At 28.5% G+C, this 16,751-nt stretch overlaps 3 protein-coding genes across 3 annotated transcripts; 2 read left to right on the top strand and 1 right to left on the bottom strand.

Moving 5' to 3' along the window:
- The first annotated feature begins 1,403 nt into the window (after positions 1-1,403).
- Positions 1,404-5,507, top strand: LOC129885197 (probable peroxygenase 5). The gene is made up of 6 exons (XM_055959393.1): positions 1,404-1,541; positions 2,120-2,218; positions 2,343-2,428; positions 4,034-4,128; positions 4,467-4,592; positions 5,219-5,507. Exons 1-6 carry the CDS (start codon positions 1,508-1,510, stop codon positions 5,373-5,375), a joined length of 597 nt encoding a protein of 198 aa, XP_055815368.1. The 5' UTR covers positions 1,404-1,507; the 3' UTR covers positions 5,376-5,507.
- Positions 5,508-9,213: 3,706 nt separating this feature from the next.
- LOC129887880 (uncharacterized) lies at positions 9,214-11,922 on the bottom strand. Its single transcript, XM_055963112.1, has 2 exons — positions 11,610-11,922; positions 9,214-9,825 (listed from the first exon to the last, which is right to left on the bottom strand). The coding sequence occupies exons 1-2, from the start codon at positions 11,815-11,817 to the stop codon at positions 9,707-9,709; spliced, it is 327 nt and encodes a 108-aa protein (XP_055819087.1). The 5' UTR covers positions 11,818-11,922; the 3' UTR covers positions 9,214-9,706.
- A 1,142-nt stretch (positions 11,923-13,064) lies between these two features.
- LOC129884422 (probable inactive receptor kinase RLK902) lies at positions 13,065-14,813 on the top strand. Its single transcript, XM_055958720.1, has 2 exons — positions 13,065-13,563; positions 14,242-14,813. Exons 1-2 carry the CDS (start codon positions 13,212-13,214, stop codon positions 14,811-14,813), a joined length of 924 nt encoding a protein of 307 aa, XP_055814695.1. The 5' UTR covers positions 13,065-13,211.
- The last annotated feature ends 1,938 nt before the right edge of the window (positions 14,814-16,751 follow it).

Genomic DNA, 16,751 nt, shown 5'->3' with positions numbered 1-16,751 from the left:
ACCATCCACCGTAAGATAGCCATTAGTGGTAGCTCATTTCTATTAATTAATAATTTTTCACCTCAAATAAGTATTTTTTTCATTCGTTTTTATTTATCATATTTTATTTTATGAGAGTTAATTTAATTAATTTTGAAGTTAAATTACATTAAAATAACTCAATATTTTATATTTTAAATTAAAATATTATAAATTATAATTTTTTTCATATTAAATTGTGAGGAGTAATAAAGAATGAAGATAGTATTTTGCTTTCTAAATTTGGAAAGTAAACGACTAAGAGAAATATATAAAAGTCGAACTTGTTTCCTTAATTAGTGGACGAAAATTAGGAAGAAAAGTTTCTCACTCTTTGGAACCAATTTAAAACTCTTTTTTAGCATTTGGACGTGTTTGTCTAATGCTAACGTTAAGTCATAAAATTTTTAAAGTCAGTAAAAAATGAAAAGTTAGGATTTTTAACTTTTTTTCTAAGTGCGTAAAGCCATTTTGTTTGACCATAAAAATTACTTTTATATCCCTTATATTTTAACTAAATTTCTAGACTACCATTTTAATTCTTTTAACCCTAAAATTCAAACACTTATTTTTAACATAAACACTTTTATCCAAAACTGCTTATTTATAAAAATAACTTTCAGCACTTCAACGTTCTAAAAGCACTTCATACATAAAAGTTACTTTTTTAAGCCATCCAAACAGGCTCTTATTCACCTTCTTTAAAAAAATTCACTTTTATTTATTAAATTTAAAATTTTAATTTATTATTTTATTTTTATTAGTAAGTACTATTTATTTTCAATATTTATATAATGTATAATAATTAAGATTAATATAGTAAAATTATCATTTTTTATACTTACTCTATTTCAAAACACTTGGCACCATTTTTTTTCTGAAAGTCAAACGATGTGAACTTTAATTAATATTTTAAAATGTATTTAAAAACTATAACTTATAATATTTTCTGTATAATTTTTTAATATTCAAAATTTAAATATTAATTTTAAAATATTAAATTAATTTAATTTAGTTTAAATTTTAAAAAATTGTTTAATTAATTCTAGAGAAGCAAAATGTGATAATTATTTTAAAATAGAGAAAGTATTTCTTTCAAAAATATGTTAATTAAAACATGGGTTATGGTGCTGGTAACACTGTTTTACCATTAATCAGAGGTTTCGATTTTAAGCCTTGAGTATGAATTTGTTTTTGTTGAGAGCGTCACCTCCAAATGAGCCATACAATGCGTAATTTAAATTTAGTCGGAGCTCTACTAATTTCAAACGCCGAATGAAAAAACAAAAAAAAGGTCAAAATGGATAGAAGCAATCCATACTTTATTTTTCACTTTCTCTCTCTATATATATGTATTATATATATGTATGTATGTATACCCCCTCCAAACAAATATTATTGAAATTTCCCTTCTTTCTCTTTTTTCTTCTTTCTTCTTCCTTCTTCTTCTTTAATCTCTCTTTCCTTTTTCCTAAGTTATTAATCTACAATGGCTTCTTCAAGCAATACTCAACTTGATGATGGTATGCATCTCTCTCACTTTATCTCTCAATATTTCTCTCTTTCACACACCGTAAAACAAAAATTAACGACAGACAACTTATGTTGTTAAACAATAAAAAATTGTTGCTAAGCTCTTATTTAATGATATATAAAAAATATTTTATTAGTTATGGATTATTTAGAGATAAATCAACAAGGAATAACATAACTAATTCTTTTTTTCTTTTGTAGCTAATTTCACACATATTAACAGAGACTAATTAGCATTTTATATTAGCTATGATTTATTTAGTAGATTAATAATAAATTTCGTAGCTCTTTTTAAGTGAGAAAGTGGTCATAATTATTTTTGACTACTGTCCCATGATTATTGATTTACGTAGCTAATAATTTACTCACTAAATTATTCACCAACTCATGAATTCTGAGGTGTGTTTAATTTATAGAATTTGAATTAATTATTTAAATATATTAAGTAAATTTTCATATAAATTAAATATTTTTATTAGATTAAAGTAATTCAGTTCTATTGAATGATAAGACGATTCTTTTCTCAGAACTTTGATACAAATTTTAAATATATATTTATTGGTTGCAGGTATTGGAAATAATGATGAGTTGACACCTTTACAAAAGCATGTAATGTTCTTTGATATTAACAAAGATGGAATAATATACCCTTGGGAAACATATCAAGGTTTGCATTTTTCTTAATTTAATTACTTATTTTTAGTAAATTTGATATTTTCCTCTAATTTTATATAGCGCTTTAATTATTTTTTTCTTTAATATTTTCTCATCTATGGTTTATCATTTATTAGGTTTTAGAAAATTGGGACGTGATGTTTTCCGTTCACTTTTGGCTGCTTTTCTCATCCATGTTGTTACAAGTGGCAAGACTCGACCAGTAAGTCCAATTTCGAATCATATATTTTTATTTATTTAATTATACATAATAATTTATTTTTTATTTAATTATATCACTAAACAAAGAGATTTGAATTGAGAATCTTAGATCTCACTATGTTAAAGTATGTGTGATTATTTGAAATTAAACCGTTAAAAATAATAAATTTAACTATTATTTTTCAAATTTCTGCGCCTTTTGCCAATAACAATAAAATATTTAATGGCGACAAATAATCTTTTTAAGATCTCGTCGGTAGCATGTTACATTAATTAACGGCAATTGTTGATTGAATGCTATTTCTTCAGTTTCATATTATGTAACCTCTGTATTAAAAGTAGTTATTTTAATTTATAAAATTAAGAGAATTTATCACATTTTTTCTTTTCTACTATTAGTATTAAATGACAACATAAATAGTAGTAGTTAAATATAGAGTTTCAAATATTATTAATAAGATTAGTTTAATAATAGGATAATTTACATAAATTTCATATAGTATTAAGAGCTAATTACATTATTTTTCTACTCTTTTCAAAATTACAAATATCCCTTAAAATTTATGAATTTCAAATATATCACTGGATTTTCGGATATATTAACAGGCATTCGAATACATAAGAAGAGAATAGAGATGTTTTTTTATATTTCAAGGTGGCAGGGTTTCTTTTTCTTGGTGTCAACTAAGGAATGAGAGCAGTTTGAATCAGAGGGGAGAGGGTATAGGACATTCAGATACTTAAGAGGAATGTATCAGCGAATGGAGAGTGATGTATCCGAGAGATGATTATTAATTTTTTTAAAAAAAATAAAAAATTTTAAAAATTATGATAAAATAATATGTGTATTTACATAATTTTTTCTTAATGTTAATGGAATACACCTTTAATTAATTTTTTTTTAAGGAGTGTATCAAGTCAATATAAGCTAAGTAAAACAAACAAAATAGTCCTTTTGTCATTCTTTATTATATTTAGAGCCGAATTGACTTAATTTCATATTTTTTAAAAAAATTAAAATGGGTTTTAAGGAATTTTTATAGTGTTTGCAAGTTGCGACGAAAATAGTATATGATGAGATATTTTTTAAATGTTTTGTCTTGATTATGAAAAAAATAATTAATTCTGAATTCTAAATTAAAATAAAAAAGAATAGAAAGGTCGACAGATTAAGCTGGAGACAGTGGTAGACCCATAGGCTAGTTGTTTCTAGCTGTTTAGCTTTAACTTTTTTTTAATTATTATTATTAATAATAATAATGATTACGGTGGAATAAATAATTTTGTTATTTTTTAATTAATTATCTCGAATTTGAACTTAGGAAATATAAAACATTTCAATGGAGAACGCTTTCGCTGTTTAATAGAGACATTACACAAACGTAAATTTAAATTATGCAAAAAGGTCTCTATTGTTATCTCTTGTTGTAGGAGTTTGGGTAGTGTCTTAGTCACATATGACTTTTTATTCTCTACACATAAATAAATGTTTAGTTTATTTTTATTTTTATGCAACTTAGTTTGATTATATACAGAGATTAAAATGTAAAGATTTTTTTTGAAAATTATTTCTAGCTAAATACTCATTTATTTGTTTTGTTCTTAGGGAAAATGGCCATCTCCACTATTTCCAATTGTGATTAAAAATATCAAATTTGGCAAACATGGAAGTGATTCTGATGCCTATGATTCTGAAGGAAGGTAAAAATTGATCGCACGATTAAAATATATTTTGATATATTTCATATATCTTTAGTGTAAGACATAAAATTTTAATTTTTTTTTACTTTTTTTAACTTTTAACTCCGTGTCAAGTCAAAGTCAGACAAATAAATTTCGGTCTGGCTCCACATCCGTCACCTCAACCCCTTACCTTTTGTATTTATCTAATTTATATATAAATGTTTGTCGAATAATTTGTTCTAATTACTTATTAAATATCAATAAATAAATAAAATCACTTATTTTTTCAGATTTTTTTTTCATAAAATATTTTCCGCCTTACCAAACATTATTGAATGTTTTTCCTACTTGTGAAGGTTTGTACCAGAGAAATTTGAGGAGATTTTCAAGAAATATGCACATCAAAATTCAGAATCCTTAACATCAGATGAAGTGGATGAATTGCTCAAGAAAAATAGAGAACCTAAGGACTACTTTGGATGGTACTATTTATACTTCTATTTCATTTTTTGGTTTTAAAATTCTTTTTCTTTGAAGTGATACATATGATTGGCTATTTCTTAAATTTGTTAGTAAATTTTATTTAGATATTTGAATTATGACTTATTCTATTTGAGCAATTGAACGTATGATAAACTAGTATTTCTTTTAGACTCTTTCAGCTCAAATTTAGGAAAAGTTTATGCATGTGTTTTCAAACGCCCGTTAAATATATAAATTAATCACTTAAATTATGCTACCTTCTTTAGTTGTATACATTAGCCTTAATAATAAGCAGTAAAACCTTACGACTATTCTAATTAAGGTTGATCATGTGTATAAATTATATTAAAGTAAGGTGTAAATTTTATGTGATTAACTTATTTAACGTTTGAAAACACATGCATAAGGTTTTCCATAATTTGATAAGCTGGAAGTGTTTGATAGCAATATTTATTATGTGTTTAGTTGTTCGATTGAAACAAATTGTAATTTAAATATCTGAATGAAATTCTGTGGCAAGTTTAAGAAGTTGTTAATGTATTCCGCCATTCAATTTTCTTTTAAGGGAGAAAAATTCCATGGTAAAAATATTGGTAATCAATTTTTTTAATATCTTTTTTGGTAGGCTTAATGCTATGACAGATTGGAGGATTCTATTTGATGTGGGTAAAAACAAGGATGGTATATTGACTAAAGAAGCAGTAAGAGATGTTTATGATGGAAGCCTTTTTGAACAAAAGGCAAGAGAAGTTGCTGCTGCTAAGAAGTCAAAAGTGAATTAAACTATATTAACAAAGTTATTTGATTTATACTATATTATTGTTTTGTCTTCTTGTTTGATGTTTTGATACTCTTTGGTGTAAAAAGATGAAATTTTTTGTTATTACTCTTTTTGTCTTAATATTTGTGATGATGTTTGATTTAACATTGTTTGTTACAGTATTTTTTTTAATTAATATTTTCTTATTATTTTATGCTTTAATTTTATTGTTTTGTGTTTTTGTTTTATATTCTTACTTTTTATATGTTTTACTTGAATCAAGAGTCTATTGAAAATGATCCTTACTATTTTTTTAAGACAGGAGTAAGATAGTATATACGACTTTACTTATGAAATTAAAATGGATATATTTTTGTTGTTGTTTGATTGAGTTTGAGGTGGATGTGGAGGGGGGGGGGGGATTGTGTGTGGAGAGCTTTGAGGAAAATGATGTTTCTAATAAAAGTAGAAAAACAAGAACAAGTTTCATCGTGTTTTCTTCACCTCCAACACACCTGATCTTCACATATACCTCATATACCTCTCATCTTCGCCTCTAATAGCATTTGTCAAGATCATATATAAATATTTTAAAAATAATATTTTTTTCTTTTTGTATATAAGTCAAGAAAATAAATAATTAAAAATTTACTTTATTTTTTAAGAAAATATTTTCCTTCTTACCCAAAACATCCAATTCATTTTATTTTTCTCGTATTTAGCTTCACAGACACGAAAGTTATTATTTCACATTAAGCTTTGAGTGAAATGCTCACTTCCATTATTATTGCAATTTACTCTATGATTTGCCTGTCATTTTAGTTGACCAAACTTTAGGCTCATAATATGATCGGAAATTGTTGGTATATATATTATTTCGAATACGGGACAAAAATCGATATTTATATAGGTCCCCTTCCTTGTTTGTACTAACTTTTGTTACTAATAATATATAAGATATTTTCACTAGCAATTTATGAGTGATGTTTAACTCGCCAACATACGTAGTGTGATGAATATATAATTTCGAGATTTTTTAATCAAAGCTTTTGAATTTGAGTTTTGGATATAAAAATATTATGTTAGGAAGCACTTCTCTTCTAAATGATATTAACTCAACATGAATTCGAATTAATCTAGACTTCTATGCAAATATCAAATACTGAATAGAAAATCCAAAAAAAATAGTAAAAGATAGAGAAGGAGAGAGAGTAAGACTTAAGTCGTCTAAAGGTCATTGCTCCGGATCTTGTTCTCCCGATGTAAAACCAGTTAGTTCCGTAGTTTTAGAATTCTGCTCCAATCCATCTCCCATCATTGCGAATTACTATATTGTTGTAACAACAAATATAGTGTTTAATTTCACATATAATAATAGTTCCACTTGTATTGATGAACCTTCTTAATTATTATTAAATGAAATCCTTCCGTTCTTAAGCAAAAAATAAAATAAAATGTTGATCGAGATTCTCATCAGATGAGAAAATGATGGGCGATTTTCTTGTATGGTATTGAATAATTCTATTCTCTTAAGTTAGTTTTTGAGTTTGAGTTAGATCCAAAATGTATTCCGAAACATGTTATCAGTTATTATTTTTTCGATATTGCGCCCCATATTAAATTGCCAACACTTCAAATGTCCAGCATGCGGGTGATGTAAGGTATTGAATAGTCCCGCATGGTGAAAAAAAGGATAAGTGATCTCCTAATAATATGATCTTGACTCTTGAGCAATCCTCCCTTATTGAGCTAATTTTGAGTTGAGTTACGCAGAATGTTCATTTCTTAAGAAATAGTCAAATACCTCTATACCACCGATTATTTAGTTTCGATTTTTTTGTTTTAAAAAAAGCTCTAAGACAGATTGGGTTATTTAAATTTCAAGATCTTGAACTAAAATACAAATAAATCAAATTCAAGAAAAGGCTACAAACGCTTGAGCATATTTATTTATAAAGAGAAGAACAAGATGACACTTTCTTGAAAATAACAACGATAACATATATCTAGTGTAATTTTATAAGTGGGGTCTGAAAGTATGATGTGTACGCAATTACCTTACCCTTATCTTGTGAAGATAGATATGTTGTTTTCTGATGGACCCTCGACTCAACTGAAGCATATAGAAAATAATAGAGAAATGAACAGTAGCAACTAACAACCATATATAAAATGAACAGTAGCAACTAACAACCACATATTATATATAGTACGATAAACCGAAGGAAAAAGAACTTCAGATGATAGTAAACCGAAGAATATGATAATTGAAGAATTATTGATAATTAAGAAAAACTAAACACTATTTAATGGACAAAAAAATCACAACCATATTTAACACTATTTGTAAATTTTCTATGCCTTGCATGTGTTATTAAGGTCCACATACATGAATAGAGAGAATTAAGTCGTCTAATACTACGAAGGAGTTAAAGAATTATATTGTTGGTAACATCTAACTTTTGTCCTTTAAAAGTAATAAGACAAGAAAAATAAAATACTAACAAATATAGTATTTAATTTCAAATACATTAATAAACATTATATTTCTATAATACTCTGATTCTTCTCTTCAAAATTCAATATTCGAAATTATGAATTGGAGAATATAAGCAGACTTATTATTTTGCCAATATTGTCAAATGGCTCAGACTGCCAACGTTGTTGCAAAAATGTATGTTTATGTTGAACATGAAATTTAAGAAGAAAAAAAAGGTTTTGAAATTTATAGTATAAAATAAATTTAGATATTAGTGTATTTTTATGTCATCTCATTAACTATGGGTAACATTGAAACTTTAAAGTTCCTTTTAAGTTACTTTTAAAGATATAGAATACGTGACATTGTAGTTGGGACGAATTATAAAGGCAAATGCATCACATAAATTAAGATAGATTTTTTTTATATTTTAAGAATACATATTCCGTACCAAATACACCTTATATTACAAACTATTATGTTTAGACAAGTAAAAATATTTTTAGCCAAGTTTTAAATATTCATGATCAAGAATTGATATAAATCAATTAATGTCAATGCTTTCAAGATCAAAACGTAGTTATTCATGACATTTAGATTTAAAATTAAGTTTCAAGCTCTTGAATTAAAATGCAAAACAAATTAATCAAACTCAAGAAGTAGCTAGCAATCAATTAATCCTAGAGAACATTCATATATAATTAAAGAAAAACGAAATGACACTTTCTTCAAACTTAGAGAAATTGTATTAGAAAACTAAAAACTAGCTACATTTTACTGCATTTTTCTAGCAAAAGTTGTTCTTACTTTAACATAGATAAGACATAGTAATAAAATCCATTTGATTATGAAGAGTCAAATATTCTTGAATGCTGTAACCACAAAATTCCCTATTTCCAATTAGGATTTGTCTTGTTTACAAGATACACTTTTGTGCACTTGCTCTTTCCTGCTATTGTAACCTTCTCATAAACTTTCATTTCCCCTAGTTTTCGAACATCTACAAGGTCTCTAGCAGAATGAACGGTAAAATAGAAATACCTTGCCTTCATATTATTATGAGTTTCAAGAAACAATTTTTTTTTTCGTGACAACATCTTTCTAGTCTTTTTAGATATTGCATGAAATAACCCTTGACCTAAGTCGTCAATTTATAGAATAAAGACTACAAATTCCAAGATGGTCGAGGGTCACAAGCAGAGGCAAAGCTAGCCTAGAGAAAGGAGAATTAATGATGATATGTTGATCGAGTCAATATGGAAAATTAATATATGCAGTCGATGATCGATTGGCATTTATTAGCACGTATGCTCTATATACAATATTAAAAAAAAAAAGGCAGCTCGGTGTTAGGAACAAAAATAATTAGGTGTCATGCTGAAGCTAGCAAAGCAAACCTTGAATGACCATGAGTAAGAAGACAAACGAGTAATATACCATAAGAGACACAAACATTTAACGTGGTTCGGTCAACTGACCTACGTCCACAAGAGGAGATGAGCAATCCACTATAAACATGAGAGTACAAATAATCGAGAAAAATAACCTCACACAATTCACTCGGAATAAAAAGAGGTTCACACAAGTGTTAACGTAACACTTGTGTCTCACCGTTTCTCCCCCTACACAAAACTCTCAAAGCCCCTAGGACTACATTGTGAATGCTGCCAAGTTAGAAGGAATAAACTTCTATTTATAGAGTCATAAATTTTTTCTTATAAGGAAAAGGACTAGCCAAATATGGAGACATTGTGTTTTCCTTTCAGGAAAAGGAAAACCTAATTATACTAGAAAAGTCAGGGCAAACACCCAATACTCGGTGCACTAAAGCTCCTACTATGCGCGAGATCTGAGGAAGGACCTGACCAGCCTAGCTAATTATGACATTGATGAGGAGATTTCTGGCACTTTTGAGGAGTTCCACCAGCTGCCTCAGAAAGAAAGTTTTCTTCTAGTTCCGCTTCTTGCTCTTCCAATTCAGAAAGACTTGGGTCTGTTGTGAACAAAAAAAAAAAATCACAATCATATTTAACGCAATTTGTAAATTTTGTGTTTTTATTTTTTATTTTTCCACATCCACTTGTACTAGTCCTCTTCTGACTCAATGTGTTCATGGTACGTAAGGGCATGTGTTGTGTAAGGTCCACCCAAATAGAGAGTAGTAATTTATTTATTCTTTTTGTTTTTTTGAATTCACTCGGTACTTAATATTTGTATTGTAAAATTTTATATTAGGATATAAAATGTTTTCTCTAACAAAAACGATTCGTATTCAGCAGGATTCATACGTGAAACCTCTGAATAAAAATAAATAAGTACTTCCAACGCTACCATACGATTCTTATTGGTACGCGTGAATAGAGAAATGACTAAAACAAATGTGTGTTTTTATAAATAAGAGGAAGTCATTGGAGATTTTATAAAAAAACAACCAGTCCGACAGTCTCACTTGAGAATAAAAAACATAACAATGTTGTTCAAAAGAAAAATTAGATTATGCAGAAAAAAACCATAATCATATTTATCTCAAGATACTATGGAGAATTATGACTAGGAAATCAAATTTAACCCTATATATGCTCGGATATCAATGAAGAATCTACTCAAACACATAGTTTGTAGGATCATTGAATTTGTTTCACTAATCTAACAGTGTAATCACATGTTTATGAAACACGAACTACACCAAAAATAGTCATAGTCTTTTATCACGTACCTGTTACAGAAGTCTGTTTCTTTTTGGAGAAGAAGTCTACACAAGAATCTTCAATAGAACTTTTAGGAATTGAAGTAGGAAGAATGAAGAAAGCAAGAATAAAAAGTATTTTTTTTTCTTAAGACTGTTCTTTTATAGAAGTAAAGGGATACAATTTTTCAGAAACCATCTGAATAATTGTGTCTCTTCTCTTTTATTTATTGTAAAGGAATACAACTTTTCAGAAACATTTTGAATAGTTGTGTCTCTTCCCTTATTTAAATGGATTCAAATTGACCTACATGGGTGCTCCGAATTTAATTCCTTCAAGAGGGACTCAAATTCTAAAAAAAAGAAGGAAAATATACATAATTAAAATGCAAGAGGAGAAACCAGACCTACTCATCCGCATGGAAGAGGAATCAATACTCGAAAAAAGAAAGGGAAAACAATAACAAGAAAGATGTGAGATTTGAAACCAAATTTACTTTGTAAAAGATGAATCTAATAGTTATTTCACTGCAGTTCTCTTTGAGCGTGGGGCACACATATATCAATTTAATTACAACTTTGAACAATTATAGACATTACTATAATACACAATCTACAGATCTGGAGTATGGATTCACGTGAACTCATACTCTTCCACTTAGATACGCTTTAAACAATCCATGATGCATATACCATTTAGATATGATCGGAAAAAAAAAACTTGATCAGATAATTCTTTCCATTAGATCGCCTTTGATCTTTCCTTTGTCATTTAAGTAAATCTACTAATGCTGCAGCCCCTGTAGCCACTGCACCTAGTAGAGTTGCTCCAATTTGAGCTATATGAATTTTGTTGATGTCATCGTTTGATGATGATGAGTTCACAACTATGAATTTATCTCCTAAAACACTTGAATACATCAAAGTCCCAAAATCTGAACTCTTAGAATTTGAACCAGTACTCCTATCCACTAAGCAAGTATTACATGATTTTGCACATTGAGAATCTAGACTAAGGTTTACTTCACCAACATATTTATCGCGTGACAAACTCCTCCTACAAATCAACTCGATTTTAACAGAAATCTTACCCTGTGCATGTATGATGTTTTTCTCAGGCACGATGAAGCTAAACGTCGTGTTCCATTCAGGATTCGTCTTGTTCACAAGATTCACTTCTGTACACTGGCTCTTTCCTGCTATTGAAACCTTTGCGTAAACTTTCATTTCCCCAAGCTTTCGAACATCTACAAGGTTGCTAGCAGAATGGACGGTAAAATATAAACATCTTGCCTCCATATTATGAGTTTCAAGAAGCAATTTTTTTTAAGGTGGATGAATAATTGAATGACCTAACGCATCAATTCATATAAACTCCAAGAAGAGGACCACAAGAGCCATAGTGACCACAAAACCTATATAGATATCGACGGTATTTTGTTGATCAAGTAAATGTGGAAAATTATTCCACGCGGTCCGTGAACCAAGATACATTGACAAGTCAGTGATTAAATAAAAATGTGTTATATTCTTAACAATCCCACTCATCCATTTCTTTCTAAATTTTAATTAATTTGTTTTTTTAATAATATGTTCAAGTATTTATTAAAATTTTTATTTTCTTTATCATGTATATATATAACATATCAATTTTTTTAATTTTTTTTTATAGATTAATTTAAGCTACATACAATTCAATTTTTAGATGAATTGAATTGAACATTTTAAAATGATTGTATTACTGGACCCATTCAAACTTAAATAAATTACACAAATCATTTTTCACGAATTAATTTTACTACCCCTAACCATAACCAAAAAATATTGTCTAAATATAAGGCTTTCTGTTGCACTTGTTGGCCACTTTCTCCTTTTCATTTTTCTTTGATATATGCATTAATAATTAAAAAAAAAAAATAGTAGTGTAAATATCTCGTCAACTTATTTGGGAATGTCCCTAAGGTCTAAACAAAAAGATAAATAAGATTTAACATAGAGTAGGTGACTTACAAGTCATTTCCATCATAATCTGATTAATTAGTCTTTATATTATATTAATATAAATATACATCTTAAGTTGACTTTTGAAATATTTAACAGACAATGAGATGTAAAATGTCAGACATATTATTTTCTCTTTGAATCTTCAACTAAAAACCTTTTTATTAATTAGACCACACAAAAAACAATTGGCACCTAAATGATCCTTTTTTTTTTTAGCTATCGAGATCATTTCGAGCCATTGAAGTAGTATGTCATGCTATAATTTCATCGTGTTATGAGAGAACAATTTCTAAAAAATGATAAGATAGGAATAAAAGTTTTCACATATATCCCTATTACCGGGAGTTTTTCCATACCTTAGCTGAGTCTTAATGTTCTTTCAACATTCATATTCATCTTATCTTGTTTTCGGCACCGCAGTGGACTGATTTTCCTATATACTATCCTAGTTGTTTTATTACAAGTTGCTTCTTTGCTTTGTTCATCTTGCTATTTTGTAGTTGTTATATTTTTCTTTCAATTCTGTTTTGATTATACTTTTTTTGAGTTAAGGGTCTACAGAAAACAACTTCTATGCCTCACAAAGATAAAGGGTAAAGTCTGCATACATCAACTGAGTATCCTAGTTGACTATGATTTGACATTAGAAGTATATTGACTTTCTTGTCCTAAGTGTTTTGGAGCACAAAATGGCACAAAATCAAACAACATTTGTGAATCAAAAGCTAGTGTTTTTTGAGAATACTAAAGAGGAGTATGATTTAGTAGACTTGTTGAGATCAGAAGCAGAGCTATTGGGAAAGGGAACTTTTGGAAGTAGCTACAAGGCAGAATTGGAAAATGGAAAAATTGTGTTTGTTAAGAGGTTAAAAGATTGTTATTTGGTTAAAGAGGAATTCAAGAAAAAGGTTCAAGAATTGGCAAAATTGAGTGATCATCAGCAGAGTTTGCTTCCACTAAGAGCTTTTTATTATTCAAAAGATGAGAAACTTCTTGTATTTGATTACATGACTATGAGTAGCTTGGCCTCCCTTTTGCATAGTAAGTCTTCTAATTTCCTTTATTCTCCTGGGAAAGAACTATTAGATTTGTATTTCAATTTTTTGTCTAAGATAATAGTCTGAATGTCGAGAGTATTCTATCTTATAATCTCATGTCCTATTCAAATAAACCAACTTTTATTTTGCCAAGAAACACAAGAATCTCTTTAAGATCAATGAGAAAGCGTATAATACCATCAAATGTTTCATATTGGTTGAGGGAGTGAGATATTGTTTTCGTGTATAATTTTGAACAATTTTTATCTAATAAAGTAGTTTTAAAATTGAGTAAGATTTAATTTGCATTTTCTTCACATGGTATTGAAATCAAACTCAATTTTATTCTTGGTTTACTCAAATGTTGGTCGCTCTCTAGATGTTCAAGACTAGGTGTTGGGTGGTGTCAAGTATATCATATTGAGTAAAATAATGAGTTATTAAGTCCTTATACTTGAAAATATTCCGTTCATGAGCTAAATTTTAAAAATGAGTTAAGTTTAAGGTGCATTTTCTTCAAAAATATTGTTATTTATAAAAATTCTTGAAGAATTCTACATAACTAGTGCATTCATCAGCTTTATTGTAATATCATTCATACTACATTCTTGACAACCAATCTTGTTCCCTTAATTTTCCTTCACGTTACATTATTGTTGGATTAACTTGACATGTTACATAGAAAATGGAGAGGCTAAGAAATCCCAACTCACATGGGAAGTAAGGACTCGAATCTCTTATGGAGTTGCTCGTGGCCTCGAATTTCTCCATGCTCAGGACCCTAGCAATTGCCATGGTAACATAAGGTCATCCAATGTTCTACTCACCAATTCTTTCGATGCACGTCTCTCAGATCAAGGATTATTCAGATTTTTCATGTCAAACCCCAAATTAGCCCTCAAAGCGGACTATCAAGCACCAGAAGTGGGATATGCCTACGACATTTCTCAAAAATCAGATGTCTACAGCTTTGGTGTCATGTTGTTGGAATTACTAACGGGTAAGGCCCCGTTAGACACCATTGGCAAGAACAAAGGGGTTGATTTGCCTAGTTGGATTCGAATAATGTTTCAAGAAAAGCCTATTATTGATGTTTTTGACAAAAGTATGGTGCAAAACTACCAAGAATTTGGAGATCAAATGGTTCAATTGTTAGAACTAGCAATTTGTTGTACTTTCAAGAATCCTACTAAAAGACCTTCAATGGTTGCAGTGACTAATCAAATAAAATGGACATGTAGTTTTAAATCATGATGATGTTGTACATGTTAATGTTACTATGTAATGTAAAAACTTGAACTTATAAATACTCACTGTTTATTAATTACTAGAGATTCTTTCTATTAGTCAAAAGTAGGGGTGTTCATGGTTCGGTTTGGATCGGTTATTGATTAAAACCATAACCAAACCAATTTAATCGGTTATTAAATGTCTAAAACCATAACCAAACCAAGTAAAATAATAACCACGGGTTTGGTTATTGTCGGTTTGGTTCGGTTATTCGGTTTATGACTAGCCGATACAATTCAAATATTCTCTCTCTACATTCTTTAAATTCTTACGAAGCTCTTTTTTCCTCACGGCCAACAGAGATTCGAAACAGAAAAGGAAACAACTTAAACATTCTAAACAAAAAAGAAAACAACTTAAAATCAATTTAAAATTTGAAAAACTTCTTATAAACCTTCTCAAAATTTGACAATCTTGTACTTGGGATTGAGAAGTTGAACTTGCTTTTGAGCCTTCACTGTTAGTCTATGACTGCGGGTATGTGACTTTGTGAGAAACCAACGTGAGAGGAATAGAAATGTAAAAGAAAAATAGATACTAGGGTTTTAAAGTTTTAACTTTTACCTTATGTTGCTGTCTGCTGTTTAAGTGTTTAGTGCTTATTAGGAATTTAGGATTTAGAATTGGGCTTGAGAGTTGGGCTTGAATTGTTGGGCCTTAAAAATAAGTAGATTAATATTAAATTAATAATTAAAAGGTATAAAATATCTTTAATTATTTATGAAAAACTAATATTATACATATAAATAATTATAAATTTTATGTATATAATTATCGGTTTGGTTCGGTTATTTATTCGGTTATTTTTTCCTATAACCATAACCAAACCAAATATTATCGGTTATTCAAATTTAAAACCAAACCAAACCAAACCAAACCAAATGTCGGTTTTTTTATTCGATTTGGTTAAATTTTTGGTTTGATTTTGATTTTAACCAAAACTGTGAACAGCCCTAGTCAAAAGCAGATATTGTCCCTTATACTTCCCCCGGTCCTCTTTTCGAGGAATAGAAAGGAAGGATCAATGGTCCCTCTACATCTAGCATTAGATATATCTCATACAATAACTATTCTAGAGGATGGGTCATTCCTGAATTCAGACAAGATTAAATTCTTTTTTATTTGAGCTATTCCAAGGCACAAGTGTCAGCATTCCTTCTATTACTGTTGAGTGTTGGTCATCTATTTCGCCTCCCAAAAGTAAACATGATTTTTTTTCAACAAACTATTTCATTTGTTTTAATTTCTGTGATATTTATTTGATTGAAGACAATTTCTTTTCTTTTTTTTGAAAATTTGTGATTTAAAATAAGTTGAGATTATTTATATGGACTATACGTCATCTCATTAAGAATAAAATAATTATTTTTTGATAAATTATCTGATCAGTTCTGCTATATTTTTAAAGAAAGTCGATCGCCATAGGCTATCTTTTGAATCAAAATAGAGACAAATTGATAACTTATTTTGGAACTATGACAATTTCTTTGTGACAAATTAAAAACTAAAGTATGACAAATATATTTTTATAAAAACTCCAAAGTCTATTACTTACGTTATAAGCAAAGACAATAAGGAAATCAAGAAATGAAACGTGCCTCAAACGCCCTACGATAGAATGATATAAAATATATACATTTTAAAATAGATGAGTGAAATATGTACGTGACATAATATGAAAAGATTATTTTACTCTTTAGTATCTGTTTTGAACTCTAGGACAATTTTTTTGGAGTCTCAACTTTTATAAGTTGATACTTCATAATTATGTCATGGAATTTGAACAAGTTTTGCTGTAAAAAAAAATTGACAAGTGAAATTACACGACAATGTCCTAAAATATAAACTAATATAGTTAAAACTCTAAAACTTTTTCATGGAGTTTAGTAAATATTCTAGAGT

This window comes from Solanum dulcamara, chromosome 4 (assembly GCF_947179165.1).
Source record: "Solanum dulcamara chromosome 4, daSolDulc1.2, whole genome shotgun sequence".
NCBI lineage: Eukaryota > Viridiplantae > Streptophyta > Magnoliopsida > Solanales > Solanaceae > Solanum > Solanum dulcamara.
The sequence above is the reverse complement of the archived record's forward strand: the minus strand, read 5'-3'. Positions and strand labels throughout refer to the sequence as shown.

Coding starts and splice junctions, on each gene's coding strand:
- LOC129885197 (XM_055959393.1), top strand. CDS start 1,508: ATGGCTTCTTCAAGCAATACTCAACTTGATGATG. Junction 2,219..2,342: donor CCCTTGGGAAACATATCAAG/GTTTGCATTTTT, acceptor ATCATTTATTAG/GTTTTAGAAAATTGGGACGT. Junction 4,593..5,218: donor CCTAAGGACTACTTTGGATG/GTACTATTTATA, acceptor CTTTTTTGGTAG/GCTTAATGCTATGACAGATT.
- LOC129887880 (XM_055963112.1), bottom strand. CDS start 11,817: ATGGAGGCAAGATGTTTATATTTTACCGTCCATTCTGCTAGCAACCTT. Junction 9,826..11,609: donor AAACATCATACATGCACAGG/GTAAGATTTCTG, acceptor TGTTCACAACAG/ACCCAAGTCTTTCTGAATTG.
- LOC129884422 (XM_055958720.1), top strand. CDS start 13,212: ATGGCACAAAATCAAACAACATTTGTGAATCAAAAGCTAGTGTTTTTT. Junction 13,564..14,241: donor CTTGGCCTCCCTTTTGCATA/GTAAGTCTTCTA, acceptor CATGTTACATAG/AAAATGGAGAGGCTAAGAAA.